We start from the raw sequence: 14,626 nt of genomic DNA on the forward strand, positions 1-14,626 counted from the left end.
AAATTGCTGGAATCCATCAGAAACTGTCTCCGGGCAAGTAACAGGCCCTTGCTATCAGCTTGTCACGTGTGGTCTAGTACTGTTGGCTTCCACTGGAAGCTTTTACAAATGCAGAATCTGGAGTCTCAATCCAGACCTATGGGATCTGCAGTTTAACAAGGTCCCCAGGTGGTTTGTAAGCACAGAAAAGTTTGAAAAGCACTGCTTTGGAGATCAGAGTCAGCTTCCTGGTAAGGCTTGTTGAGCTTTGAATGTAACTGATATCTGCAGTTGTTTACAGTAGGGATGACAATTATGTGGTACATATGTGAACTTGTGACAAACTATGAACTTATGAGAAACATTGCTAATTGTTCCTGGCACTCTTTCCACCAACCTTCAGAATGTTTCTCCACTCTATAGTCCAGGCAGCTTTCATGGAGACAGAAAAGGTGGCCTAAGAGTAAAGACGCATTTCTAAATCTTGCCTAAAGACCAGTTGTTTGCTTAAGAGTGCCTAACAGGCAAAATAGACCGAGAGCAGTATGTTAGTGAATCTTGTTGATGTGAACTTTGGTTGATTGGCTAAACAATAAAGTCAAGGTCATGAGATTGACCTTGGGCCAGCCAGATAATCCATTAATCCACTCCTTCCCGTCCTGCTGTGTCTCTCATCCAGGTGCTCATTGTCTTGCTAACTCATCTTGATATCCCCTCGCTAAATTTCATCTGTTCCTTTGAATTAAGCTTCTTTTCTGTAGCTTTCTGATTGGGATACTCAGGGAGGATGATATTATTTAGCCCATGTCCTAGAAACCCAAATTCTGACACTGATTTGTGTGATCCATGGTTGTCTTTATTCAGCCCTTTGGGAAGCAGCCTCAGACTGAATGCCTTATCAAGATCAGCTGTTTGCCCAAATTGCTACCCCATATGAGGGAATTGGGAGAACAGGTTAGAGTCCACTTCCAGTGCCTAGTTGAACAAACTTGACCTTGTCATAGCTCCCCTATAGTTGCTAAGGGTGTAGGATCTGAGCAACTTGTTGAGTTCTGGTTACAACTCCACTACTTCCTGTCCTGTGACTTATAGGACAGGTTACTATATCTCTCTCCTTCAGTTTATTCTTCTATGAAATGAAATTGTTCCAGAGCCTAATTCCCAGAGTTGTTCTAGAGATTAATAATTATTTAAAATTAGGACAGTACCTGGAATATGATGAGAATATACTACCATTGATGTCTACTAATTTTGTTATCAGTGGAGAGAGGTCCATATCCCCACCTGTTTCTTGTGGGAGTGGGCTTCTCATGATATCCCAAGAAAAAGAATTTTCTGAGGCTCATATGGGAGGATGAGATGTTGTAGAAAGCTTTCTTTCTGTGGAATCAAACCCTGAAGTTTCCAAGGTCCCATTTCCCTTCATTCCCCCGAGAAAGAAGTGTAGCTATGGCTTCAATAGGGCTAGATACAGCCGTGGGCAAACTACGGCCCGCGGGCCGGATCCGGCCCGTTCGGCTGTTCTATCCGGCCCACGGAGCCGAAAGAGTGGAGGGTTCTCTTGCTCTCCCCTCCGCTCCTTTACTTTGAATTTATATTAGTTCACACAAACACTCCATCCATGCTTTTGTTCCGGCCCTCTGGTCCAGTTTAAGAACCCATTGTGGCCCTCGAGTCAAAAAGTTTGCCCACCCCTGGCTAGAATCAAAGCCAGTGTCCAGAGCTCCCATTCCATGTCTGCACAGTCCAGTACAACATTAGGTTAGTTGAGTGTGTGTTCCCAGCCTCAGTCCATCAGTCTGTTGTATGTGGGGTTCACAGGGCCACGTAGCTTGGAGAAAACATGGGTGAATGCAAGGAAGCAGGAACAAGAAAGCCTCACAAGCCAAGAGCCAAGAGTCACAAAAAAAGCAAACTCCTTTGTTTGGGGGATTATGTATCCCCGATTTTTGTGGGTTTACAGTGGCCCCACCCATTCTGGCCAGTGATCTTTGTTCCTAGGTTTGACAGGCACCTTCCCTAGTCACCCCAACTTCACTGGGTGTGTATCTATCTCCCATTTGTTGGCACCCTTCCCCCAATCTGTGAGGAATGGGTTGGCGGTTCCCTGAAGAATGTGAAATTGCACCTTCCTGGTGGCCATGCTTATACTGTCTGGCCTCCCTTTTGCTCCTTTCCTATTATTAACAACTAGCTAATTATAATGGTGTCAGTTTCATTGTTGTCATCATCTTTGAGGAGATTATGATTGTATTGGAGTAGAGAGTTGGCCAGGGTCAACCAAAAACAATTGCAGGTATAATTTTCTTTTTAAAGTGCCCCTCTTCCCCACAGACATTTCCTCTTTATTGTCAGGTAAAATTATTTTCCTAGTACATGTAAAACATGAGTACCCCCTGAATTGTGTCAAATTTGATATAAACCAACATAGTTTGAGTAACTATAATCAATATCCAGATACATCCAGATTGATCAGAATTCAGGCTTTATTATTGTACAATTGAAAGAACCAAAACATAATTCCAAGCACATGTAGTTAAAGTTTGCAGAGAATGATAATACAAAATACATTCAATATTTAAAGAAAAAAAATGATATTTGAAGAACAGAATATACTTAAAATTGTTTGCTTTTGAAGTACAGAATATACTTAAAATTGTTTGCTTTTAAAAAGCTCATTTCCCCCAAGCCTAAACATTGTAATTTTATAGTAAGCAATGAAGTTATTTTACACAATCTAATTAAATAATTTAATAGGAATAGCATTTGGCAGAATAAAAAACTTGCACAGAGATGTGACTCCAAAATAGTTTTATTTAAATCCAATTTTTAACTTCCAAAGATAGATTGCCCCTTATAGACTTAAATATATGATTATTGAAATATGAAGTATGTAAAAAGGGAAACAAATATATATATATATATATATATATATATATATATATATATATATATATAGATAGATATAGATATAGATTATCCATCTTCAATCTCATAAAGGACAATAGGATGCTAAAGCAATGAAAAATCAGACATTTTTTCTTGTTCTATCTTTTCATACAATCTGCTGCTCTTGTTCTGCCTTAAGGTTAGCCATTCAAATTGGAAGTGGTAATGTAATGCTGGAAGGGGAAAATGACCAAATATGCTGCCTTATCATTTGCTTGCAGATCTTGATTGGGAATTAAAAAGAAAAAGTGTATGGGGAAGGGGTCTTGAAGAAAAAAATTAATGAGAATCTGAGACATTCATGTTCTGATTTGGTAGACAAGATACAAGTTCTACCAGGCAATGTAGCAACTCCAAGAAGAGGGAATGGGCTAACAAGGCACTAAAGCTAAAATGGAACACATTGAGCATCAGACTGAAAAGTTTTCGGATTATATAGCACCTAGAATCTCTGATTTAGAGAATTCTCATTAACAAAATACATACTAAACTTTCAAGAGAAGCTTGCTTTTCTGGCTATTGTATTTTTAATACAGACCTTGTCTATACAAGTGAGAGGGACTAGGAAAGAAAGAAGGATTTGAAGCCCATTTTGCAGAAGCCACTTCAACAGTGTGTACATAGCTGGATCATGATTCTCTGATCCCTCATGCCCCATGGAGGGAAAAATCACAATTAAACATGGTAGCAAAATTGGCTAATTCTTGTATTCCTATGGACAATTTAACTTATTCTTAAGAACCATTAGCCTATAAATCATGCTTGGAAGATGCATTTGAGAAGGATCTATTAAGGGATGATAAACTCACATATGTACCTCTTGCTGCTCCGACAGACCTCATCACTCCATTTGCCCTGAGCTGACTGGGAGAACAGGGCACAGTTTTCCCGCTTGCCACCATTAGGCTGTGCTCGGTCCCAGTTGAGGAAGGAGATGACAACTCCATTGACATCAACGAACTTGCCTTCCGTGACCAGGTCATTGATGCCTAGCCAAAAGTCATTGACACCCGGCAGGCTCCTTTTACCATAGTCTCGAAGAGCATTGATTTCGTCTGAGTTTCTGGGGATTACCAGGGTCCCTCCCTTGGAAATACAGTCTTCATTAGCTTCATGGAAGTGCTTCGAGCCTTCTGAAGCAAGGTAGCATTTCTTGTGAAATTTTGTGCCTCGGAGACAGACTGTAAAGATGTGAGATATGACATATTAAAATGCTTGTTGAGTATAAGACATCCAGAACCAGACCTGGCAAGTACCAATATATGTTTGTGGAATGAATGATATGTGATGGTAATGCTGAATTAACATTTATTTACTGGGGATTTTGTATGTGTTGGACATTGTATATACATTGTACAAAAAGATAAATTTTGATATTTTCTAAGCACTTTACTCATATAATAATCACAACAGTCCCATGAAGTGGGATTTTATTACTCCCATATGTACATATCAGGATATTAAGGCTTAGAAAATTAGTGATTTGCAACAACTCAGCATGTAAAAATATAACTTAGCATAAGATTACAACTCTGCACACCCAGGTCTGTCCCTCTCTTAAAATATGGCCTTTAGCCTCATGCTGCTTTGATATACACATGGTTGTTAGTTATTGTAGCTCCACTATGTGCTGAATTTCTTTGGGACTTTTGAAACTGGGATGATATTTCATAATTATTAAAAACAAAAACAAAGGCCTGAGTTTGTATAGAGAGAGACAGTGTTTTTCCTATGCAGATAACTCAGCTTTGCAATACATATTGTTTAGATTATCCAGGATAAACCAAACATAAAGATAGATTAGGCGAAAAGCATGGGTGAATCAGGCTCTGACATTTACTAGCTTTGTAAAGCTTGGGCAAATTATTTAATTTCTCTGTGCCTCAGTTTCCTCATCTGTAAAATGAAGATAATCACTATGGCAGGTATCTCATAAATTGTTAGAGATTAATGTGCTAATGTAGGTGAAGCATTAATAAAACTCTCCTTCTGCATGCACATTTGACTTTCTTTTAACTTTCTAATTCTGTTTCCCTGGAAACCTGATAACGGGGATATATCACCAGTGTTGCTAGGCAACATTGCTTATGGTAAAAAAATGACCTTGAATTGGTAACACGGATGGTCTGGGAGTTATAAGCACTTGATTGAAAGCTATAACTTCAGTCTTCTCTGAAGGCTGTAACTCTTATAATTGGGCAGGTCTCTTGTGGGACCCTCGAAGCTCTACTTTTGAGTTAGTATGAGAGTATTGTTCCCTGTGGGTATGAGCTTTGCAAGCCCAGGCTGTTCCTGAACCACCCAGTGTGGCTCTCATTTCCTCACCCCTGGAGCTCTGCTCCAGAAAACAAGAAACACCAGATGCTGACCCCTATTGGCAAGCTGTGGTTCTAACCATTGTCCTTCCATTTGCATTTGATGTGCATGGCCTGAGTCCTGTGGCCCTCTGTTTAGTTGAATCTCAGCAGATCTCCCAATGAGCACTTAGTAAACATCCAATGAATGCTAATTGCTTAAGGTAGTTAATACTCACTTCACTTCTGTTTCATTGCCTATAAGAGAAGACTTATGAACAGACTTTTAAAATCTATTATTGAAATGCCTATTTTTATTTCTATACCACCCATATATAAAAGAAGGGAGTGTAAAATCAAGCTGATTTCCCCAAACAGTCATCTCCTCAGCTTTTATTAAAAAAGTTTTTTAAATTTAATAAATCTTTATTGTTAGATTATTACAATTGTTCCTCTTTTTTCCCACATAGCTCCCCTCCACCCGGTTCCCACCCCACCTTACCCCACCCCCACTGTCCTCATCCATAGGTGTACGATTTTTGTCCAGTCTCTTCCTACACCCCCATACCCCTTCCCCCCCGAGAATTGTCAGTCCACTCCCTTTCTATGCCCCTGATTCTATTATATTCACCAGTTTATTCTGTTCATCAGATTTTTTTATTCACTTGATTTTTAGATTCACTTGTTGATAGATATGTATTTGTTGTTCATAATTTTTATCTTTACCTTTTTCTTCTTCTTCCTCTTCTTAAAGAATACCTTTCAGCATTTCATATAATACTGGTTTGGTGGTGATGAACTCCTTTAGCTTTTTCTTATCTGTGAAGTTCTTTATCTGCCCTTCAATTCTGAATGATAGTTTTGCTGGGTAGAGTTAATCTTGGTTGTAGGTTCTTGCTATTCATCACTTTGAATATTTCTTGCCACTCCCGTCTGGCCTGCATAGTTTCTGTTGAGAAATCTGCTGACAGTCCTATGGGTGCTCCCTTATAGGTAACTAACTGTTTTTCTCTTGCTGCTTTTAATATTCTCTCTTTGTCTTTTGCTCTTGGCATTTTAATCATGATGTGTCTTGGTGTGGTCCTCTTTGGATTCCTTTTGTTTGGGGTTTTCTGCGCTTCCTGGACTTGTAAGTCTATTTCTTTCACCAGGTGGGGGAAGTTTTCAGTCATTATTTCTTCAAATAGGTTTTCAGTATCTTGCTCTCTCTCTTCTTCTGGCACCCCCATAATTCTGATGTTGGTACGCTTGAAGTTGTCCCAGAGGCTCCTTACACTATCTTCATATTTTTGGATTCTTTTTTCTTTTTGCTTTTCCGGTTGAGTGTTTTTTTGCTTCTTTGTATTTCAAATCTTTGACTTGATTCTTGCGACCCTCTAGTCTGCTGTTAGATCTCTGTATAATATTTTTTATTTCAGTCAGTGTATGCCTAATTTCTAGTTGGTCCTTTTTCATATCCTTGAGTGTGTCACTAAATTTATTGGCCTTTTCTAGAAAATTCTTGAAAAACCTTATAACTGTGGTTTTGAACTCTATATCCAGTCGTTTGCTTTCCTCCATTTCTTTCATTTGTGATCTGTTTCTTTGTCTCCGCATTTTGGCTGCTTCCCTGAGTTGATAGAGTGGCTTTGTGTGCCAGGTGTCCTATAGGGCCCAGTGGCTCAGCCTCCCCAGTTACCTGAGGTGGATACTATTGGTGCACCCCTTTGTGGGCTGTGTACACAGTCTTGTTGTAGTTAAGCCTTGATTGTTGTTGGTATCACTGGGAGGAATTGACCTTCAGGCCAATTGGCTGTGAGGATCAGCTGTGTCTACACTGGGAGAACTTCTGTGCTGGAGACACCCTTATGAGACAAGACTTGCAAAAGCCTCTATGCTCAGCTTGGATGGAGCGTAGTCTCAGGGCGGAGCAGACAGCATTGGTTTCCCATCAGCCCTGCCCTAATAGGCCCCTGTGTCTCAGTGTCCTGTGGTAATCGCTGCAAGCACCTCTGAGAGAAAGCTGCCCTAGAGATCCACCCGCAGCCAGACAGTCCAGTTTCTCCTGGAATGAGTCTGGGTCCCCAGAGTCTCGCCCAAAACTGGAGTTCAGTGAAGTCAGGAGCTTTTGTCTCCCTCCCACTTGAGAAAGCCAGCCGTGTACTCAGTTGCCTGCCCTCTCCACACGCACACCTCGGTACCTCTGCCTTCTGCAGTTCCTCTGAGTCTCAGTGTGCTTTTCTCTTTCCTGACGGTCCAGTTTCACCCCGTATGAATCTGAGTCCCCAGAGTCTCGCCCGGAACTGGAGTTGAGCACAGTTGGGAATTTTTGTCTCCCTCCCGCTTGAGAAAGCCAGCCACACACTCAGTTGCCAGTCCTCTCCCTGCGTGTGTCTCAGTACCTCTGCCCCCTGCAGCTCCTCTGAGTCTCAGTGTGCTTTTCTCTTTCCTTCTAGTTGTAGAACTTCCACTCAGCCAGCCTTCCTGTGGTTCTGGATGATGTCCGTTTTGTCTTTTAGTTGTAGTTTTGAAATTGTTGTGCGAGGCAGCAGTTTAGGTGTTTACCTATGCTGCCATCTTGGTTTCTCCCTCTCCTCAGCTTTTGGATCCTTTCTCCAAGACACATCTGGCTTGTCAATGTCTCTTTTAAAAATATGTCACCTAGACCTTGACATGCACTCCAGGTATGCTTTGAATTGCTGGGAAATCACAATTTCCCCCCTATCTCCTTTGAGACAGGCATCGATGAGATGGGGTCTTACCTGTCTGCAGAGCCTGTATTTCCTTCAGGGCATTGACTTCTCTCCAGAGCTTTTCAACTTGAGTCTTTAGGTCTCCATCCTTTTCTGGGGATATTTTAGGGTGGGGTGGTAAGGGAGAAATAAAAAGCATATGATCAAAATAATATGAAAATAAAACAAAATAAACTAAAGCTTTGAAATTCAAAACCTAAGGCAAGGGTGGTTTTGATGAAATTGCACTCAGTGTACATGAAAAATAAAGCATGAAAATAAGTTGGCCAGGAAGATTCATCAGGGTTTGGTGGAGATAATAATACCAATAATACCAGAAGTTCCCTCTGTGCAGTAGGGCTCCCATGTATCTCTCCAGCCCCTTCCCATGCGACCCTCCCTTCACCAGGCTTCTGACTCCTTGACTCTCAGATGCATTCTACAGCAAGCTATCTCATCTTGGGATCCTTTCCTTTGAGTTCCTTATGCCTGGAACAGTCTTACCCATCTCTTTATTGAGTGTAAACATTTCTTCTTTTGAGAAAACTTTTCTGATTATCCTCTCGTTAGCATCCCTCTGGCTAATCTCTTTCTTTGAACCTTTATTTTTCTTCAAAGCACTTTCTTCAGTCTATAATTATTTTACTTAATTTTATCTGCCTTATTATCCAGAGTATTCATTGGCACATAATAGGCACACATAATGTTTGTTGAATGAATCAATAAGATTTCAGGACTGATGGAGACTGTCTTGGAGATTGACAGCATGTGAGCACTTCAAAGGCAGGAATTGTAATAAATCATACTAAAAAGTATTAAAAACCACCATACCCTATGTACTAAGAGCTTCATTATTTCAATATTCCTGTGAGATAGACACAATCACTATCCCCAAGAAACAGAGGCATAGACGGTTGAATTGACCTGAATAAGATTACCCAGCTGGTAAGGTACAGAGTTGGGATTTGATAGTCACTGACTCCATTTCTTCCCATCCATCCCATCTACTTCTGCACAGTGATTGCCTTCACCTGCTTGGTCCCTAACATTTGGTCTCGGTCAGAGAAGATGCTCAAAGCTTGGCAGGGACTGTCCTCAGATGCCTCCTTGTAGAGATGCCATATAGAGAATCTATGCTCTGTCCTGGGTTTTTCAAGTCAGTCCCAAATCCAAACACACTGATCTCTATCCCCTTAAACATGGGCTTTGCAAGCCAGGTATTTCCACACTTGGGTTAGGAAAATGCCTTCTGCGGTACTCAGAGGTGGCTCCCAGCTCTGTTTCACTTCATACTGCTCATTAGTTCTCAAAACATCCACTAGCTCAGCTCAGAAATAAATAGCCTAAGGATTTCCTCAATGGGCCCATTCAATCCAGAATAAATATGTTCAGAGAACAAAACCATTGGCTGTTGAGGGCCAGGCTTGTAAAGACCTGAAGACTTGCTTCCAAGTTACAAATTGTCAACTATACATGTTATCCCCCTTCCCTCTCACCTTCCTGCTCCATTCTATTTAAATAACTGACCTCCACAGAGAAGCTGTAAACATTGTAATTAACATAAAGACGTAAGAATTAACATTTGGCCCCTGGGAAATCATTATGGAAGTCATTATCCAGATGGCTTGGCTTCTGCTTCTTTTGTGACAAATGTCAATGTTTTGTCTACAGTTAAGACAGGGATCAACTATTTCACTGTAAAAATTATATTTTATTCATTACTGTAGCACATAATTTTTTGATATCTATATAGTAAGTACCAAAAATCTTTTGTTTGGAACTAAATCACTCAATTGCAATTTTGAGTTTTTAAAAAAGACTCCTTTTCACTTTATTATTAGTGTTCTTCAAAATAGGTACAATGTGGAAATGATGCAAAAATAATTCCCAGAAGAAATGACCACTAAACATATGAAAAATAGCTCAGCTTCATTAACAATCTAATAAATGCAAATTTTAAAAGGTTTTGTTCTTTTGGTTAGGTTGGCAGGGCTTAAACTGATGGTGTGATGTTGGACTGTCAAGGTATGTGGAGAAGGGGCAATCTCATACACTGAAGACGGGATCATAGATTGATGCTGTCATTTTGGGAGCCAATTGGAAAGTGTGATTAACCCGAAATTTTGCTTCTAGAAATGTATCCTAACATCCTATCATAGGGATCAATATACTTATAGACATGCCCTGACAGGATGTTTTAATTTTTGATTTTACAATGATGTGAAAACCATATGCTTTCAGTACAAACTGTACGTCAAATTTTAAATTTTGATCTTTTCCTGGGCGAGCCTTATGTGCTACCATTGTCTCTTGTGATGCTGGGCAGAGGCAGATATTTTATAGTATATACTGTGATGCCAGCGAGGTGTTTTTTGTTGTTGTTGTTGTTTTTTAATGTGTTATGAGCACATTTAAGGTCGTTTAAACTAAGTTACAATATTTGGTAGACTAGGTGTAGTAAATGCATTTTCAACTTACTGTATTTTCTTCTTTTATAAAAAAATATATTTTTATTGATTTCAGAGAGGAAGGGAGAGGGAGAGATAGAAACGTCAACGGTGAGAGAAAATCACTGATCTGCTGCCTCCTGTACACCCCTACTGGGGATTGAGCCCACAACCCAGTCATGTGCTCTGACCAGGAATCACACTGTGACCACCTAGTTCATAGGTTGATGCTCAACTACTGAGCAACAATGGCCAGGTGATATTTTTAATTTATGATGGGTTTATCAAGATGTTACCCCATCACAAGTCAGCAAGTATCTTTATGTGTGTACAAAGCAGTTTACTGAGGCACTGAATCAGAGATGGATTGAAAACCACACAAAAGTTCACTAAGAGAACAGATTAAATAAATCATGACCCATCTACACAGTGTGATATTATGTGGCTGTTAAAATGACTGAGGTAAGCTATCTATCTGAGTGTTAATAGATGAAATTAATAAGTTTGTGTGCCAGACACTTTGCATAGCCAATTCTTATTTTGTTAAAAATATCTATTTTTAATTGTGCATTCATAAAACTGGGAATATTACCTCCCAACAGTTAATAGTGGCTAATTCTGTGGAGAGGATTGGGAGAGAGAAATAGCTTTCACTTTGATTTCATAAAGTGTTATTTACAGGTACTTAAAATAGTTTAAGTGTGTGAGAGGTTGGGGAGAGAACTATTCTGCAAGCCTAGCCTCACTACTTCACCTACTGTAGCATCTGCTTATTGGGACCTGATGGCAAAATTAGCAAGAACTGTTTTCAGAGGATGATATTTAAGATGTGTACCCAGTCAGTAAAAAAAAAAGTGTGTGTTCGTGTGTATATGTGTGTATGTGGGGGTTGCGGAAGGAGCTCTCTATGACCTGAACTGCAATTACTCCAGAAAAACCACACGCACACACACACACACACTCTCTCTCTCTCTCTCTCTCTCTCTCTCTCTCTCTCTCTCACACACACACACACACACACACACACACACTCATACCCCTCCCCACATCCCTATTGGGTGGTGACCACTTTGCAGTCCTTCCCACTGGTGAGGAAATGCTGGCAACAAAAATGTGCCACATCACCCAGTACCTTCTCTCGCCTCCTTCCCCTGCCCTCATCTTCAGCAATATACTGAATAAACTGTACCTACGCATGGGAAATATTTCAATCTTTCGTTAAATAAGGCAGCAGGGCAATATAATATTTTATAAGGAAAAAAGATTCCACTTAAGAAACCTTTCATCAGACTTAAATTGTATAAATAAATTCCCCTAGAAAAGTGCTCTTTATTATCATCAAAACACAACACAACACAAGCCCCCTTTCTACCCACCAGACATCTGTGTTGTGTCACATCAAAACCAACCTTGTTGGTATTTTTGTGTGTGTGTGTTTTGTTAATAACGAAGTGCAACTGATAAGGAAATAGTGTCATGATATTTACCTTAAAATATCCTGATATGAAAATGACTCAGAGGATGAGATAAAACATTACCCATGTTTTCCCTTTTGCTTTGGTTTCCATATGTTGTAAATAAATTGCTATCAATTTTGTTCTTTGCAGCATTTACTTTTTATCTCATAACCTAATTCAAGCCACCCAAAATTTGAGATTGCTCTTAGATTTAGTTTTGCATTAAAATGTCTTCAAACACTATATGACTTTGCTAGTTAAAATATGTTTAAGTCAAAGAGAGGTTTGATTTCTCTATGACAGGAAAAAGCTTAAATATATAGTATAGACTGTCTTTATATAGCAAGATATGAAAATATATCTACATGGTAACCAGTGACAAAACAGAAGTCACAATTACCAATAGCTCTATCTTCTACTACACATTTAATAGGATCATAATTATTTCACAGTTATCTTTGAATAATGTTACACAATCTGTACGAGTGAAACAGTGTACTCTATAATCAATATATTCTGCTTGAGTCCTCATTCATAATACCAGATGTCCACATATACCGTTGACTCCCTCTAAAGAACATTATATGAATCTAAACCACTTGACAAACGATATACAATATAGAATTTCTTTTTATATTATAGGAGCTTTTTATCACTGTAAAAAAAACACACCCTTATTACATGACTCATTTAAATATCAAACTCTCCAGAGAATTAAAAGTCATTCAGTCCCATGAAATGCCATTCCCATGTGCTGGCATGGCACTGTAACCAGGGACAGTCTCCTGGAGGGGTTTGGAAATGAGCATTGTCCAGCCCCTCCCCACCCTGAGCAAGCCCAGTATTTTACCTTTCACGCGGCGTTTGCTGTGCTTCCTGGCTTTGAATTTGGACGGGTGGCTGGTGGTCTGGTCCAGGAGTAAGGTGATAACCAGGACGTAAATTACAAGTCCACTCTTTGCCATGGCTCCCAGGCCGGTCTGGTGGCCACTTTGCTAGCTCCTCTGAAGTAGCTAAGGGACAAGCAGACTGCACAGCTACATCTTGCTCTGGAATGCCAGGGGCCAGCTTTATAAAAGTGAGCTGGGAAGGCTGGCTGCCATCCTGCTGACGAAATGTTTGAGTGCCTTGGCTGGCCACGGCATGAGGTGGTCCCTTGTTCTCCTTCCTCATGGCAGACGTTTTCTGTGTTAATATTGGTGCTACACTTCCTAGTTGGCTTGCCTTTTCAGAGTGTATCAGAGTTAATGGAGGGATGAAGGGTTTTGCCTGTTTTCCCTTTTTTAAAAAATTTAAATTCCAGGAAGTTTGGGGGTCTCTGGGGAAACTCCAACATTTAAGTCTTTCATTTGGAGCTCTGGAGTTCACTTAAAGAATGTTCTGGGAAAGTGTTTAATTCCGTTTTCAGGGCAAAAAATGATACCCCACCCCCCGCCAAACCTACCCCACAGTGTGTGTGTGTGTGTGTGTGTGTGTGAGAGAGAGAGAGAGAGAGAGAGAGAGAGAGAGAGAGGCCACAAAACCACCTGTGTGTCTATGCCCACTTGTGCGTGTACACAGCCCACATGCAGCTTGGGAATGGTTTGCTTACAGGAAATAATGAACATGGTTGAAGTGGAGAGTTCATGATAAGATATAAGGCCTCCCTTTATAAGGGTTTTATGAATTCATTAAGAATTACATCCTTGCCCTGGTTGGGAAGCTCAGTTGATTATAGCATCATCCAGATATGCCAAGGTGGTGTGTTCAATGAGGATTGAATGCATAAATAAGTGGAACAACAAAATTTTTTTCAATATAGTTTTTTTATTGATTTCAGAGAGGAAGGGAGAGGGACAGAGAGATAGAAACATCAATGATGAGAATCATTGATCAGCTGCCTTCTGCACGCCCCCTACTGGGGATTGAGTCCCCAACTCAACTTGGGCATGTGCCCCTGACCGGAATCAAATCTGGGACCCTTCAGTCCGCAGGCCGATGCTCTATCCACTGAGCCAAACCGGCTAGGGCTGGAACAACAAGTTGATGAGTCTCTCTCTCCCTTCTTCCCTCTCTCTCTAAAATGAAAAAATAAAAATTACGACTTACATTCTTAGAGTGAAAAGAAAATTAAGATAGTGAATTATTTCCACAAGAATTAATGTAAAATATCAACTATAATTATCTTATGGGGAATCCCCAACCTCCCAATACTTTATTTTTTGAAACTATCCCAAACCACTTAAATAATACTTTCAAGTGAAATATATAAATAACAGAGAAATATAATAAAAAACTTTAACAATGGGCTATAAAGACAAGTATTGGGAGCCAGATAGACTTTTGAATCAAAAGCAAGGGACTGTCATATAGAGGTGACCAAGCTGGAGTGAGTTAGAACTCGGGGGAATGCCTCTATGGACTGACTTCACCACGCTGTTATCTGGAAAGATAGCAGGGCTTGCAGAATCAAGGGGTGATTGATTCCTTCTGAATCTTAGTAAGGAAAACCACAGTCTAAGGCAGGGGTGGGCAAACTTTTTGACTCGAGGGCCACAATGGGTTCTTAAACTGGACCGGAGGGCTGGAACAAAAGCATGGATGGAGTGTTTGTGTGAACTAATATAAATTCAAAGTAAAGGAGTGGAGGGGAGAGCAAGAGAACCCTCCGCTCTTTCGGCTCCGCGGGCCGGATAGAACAGCCGAACAGCTGAACGGGCCGGATCCGGCCCGCGGGCCGTAGTTTGCCCATGGCTGGTAATGCACCTTCATTTTCTCCGTTAAAGTCACGTTGTAATCTACCCACATAT

The 14,626-nt window shown here is 40.3% G+C and overlaps 1 protein-coding gene across 1 annotated transcript; it reads right to left on the reverse strand.

Annotated features, from left to right (window-relative positions):
* Positions 1-3,717: 3,717 nt before the first annotated feature.
* Positions 3,718-12,802, reverse strand: CLEC3A (C-type lectin domain family 3 member A; the record flags this gene model as incomplete). The annotated part of the gene is made up of 3 exons (XM_080644714.1): positions 3,718-4,109; positions 7,964-8,047; positions 12,688-12,802. 3 exons carry the CDS (start codon positions 12,800-12,802, stop codon positions 3,718-3,720), a joined length of 591 nt encoding a protein of 196 aa, XP_080500840.1.
* Positions 12,803-14,626: the final 1,824 nt, after the last annotated feature.

This window comes from Plecotus auritus (genome assembly GCF_963455305.1).
Source record: "Plecotus auritus genome assembly, chromosome: 10".
Lineage (NCBI taxonomy): Eukaryota > Metazoa > Chordata > Mammalia > Chiroptera > Vespertilionidae > Plecotus > Plecotus auritus.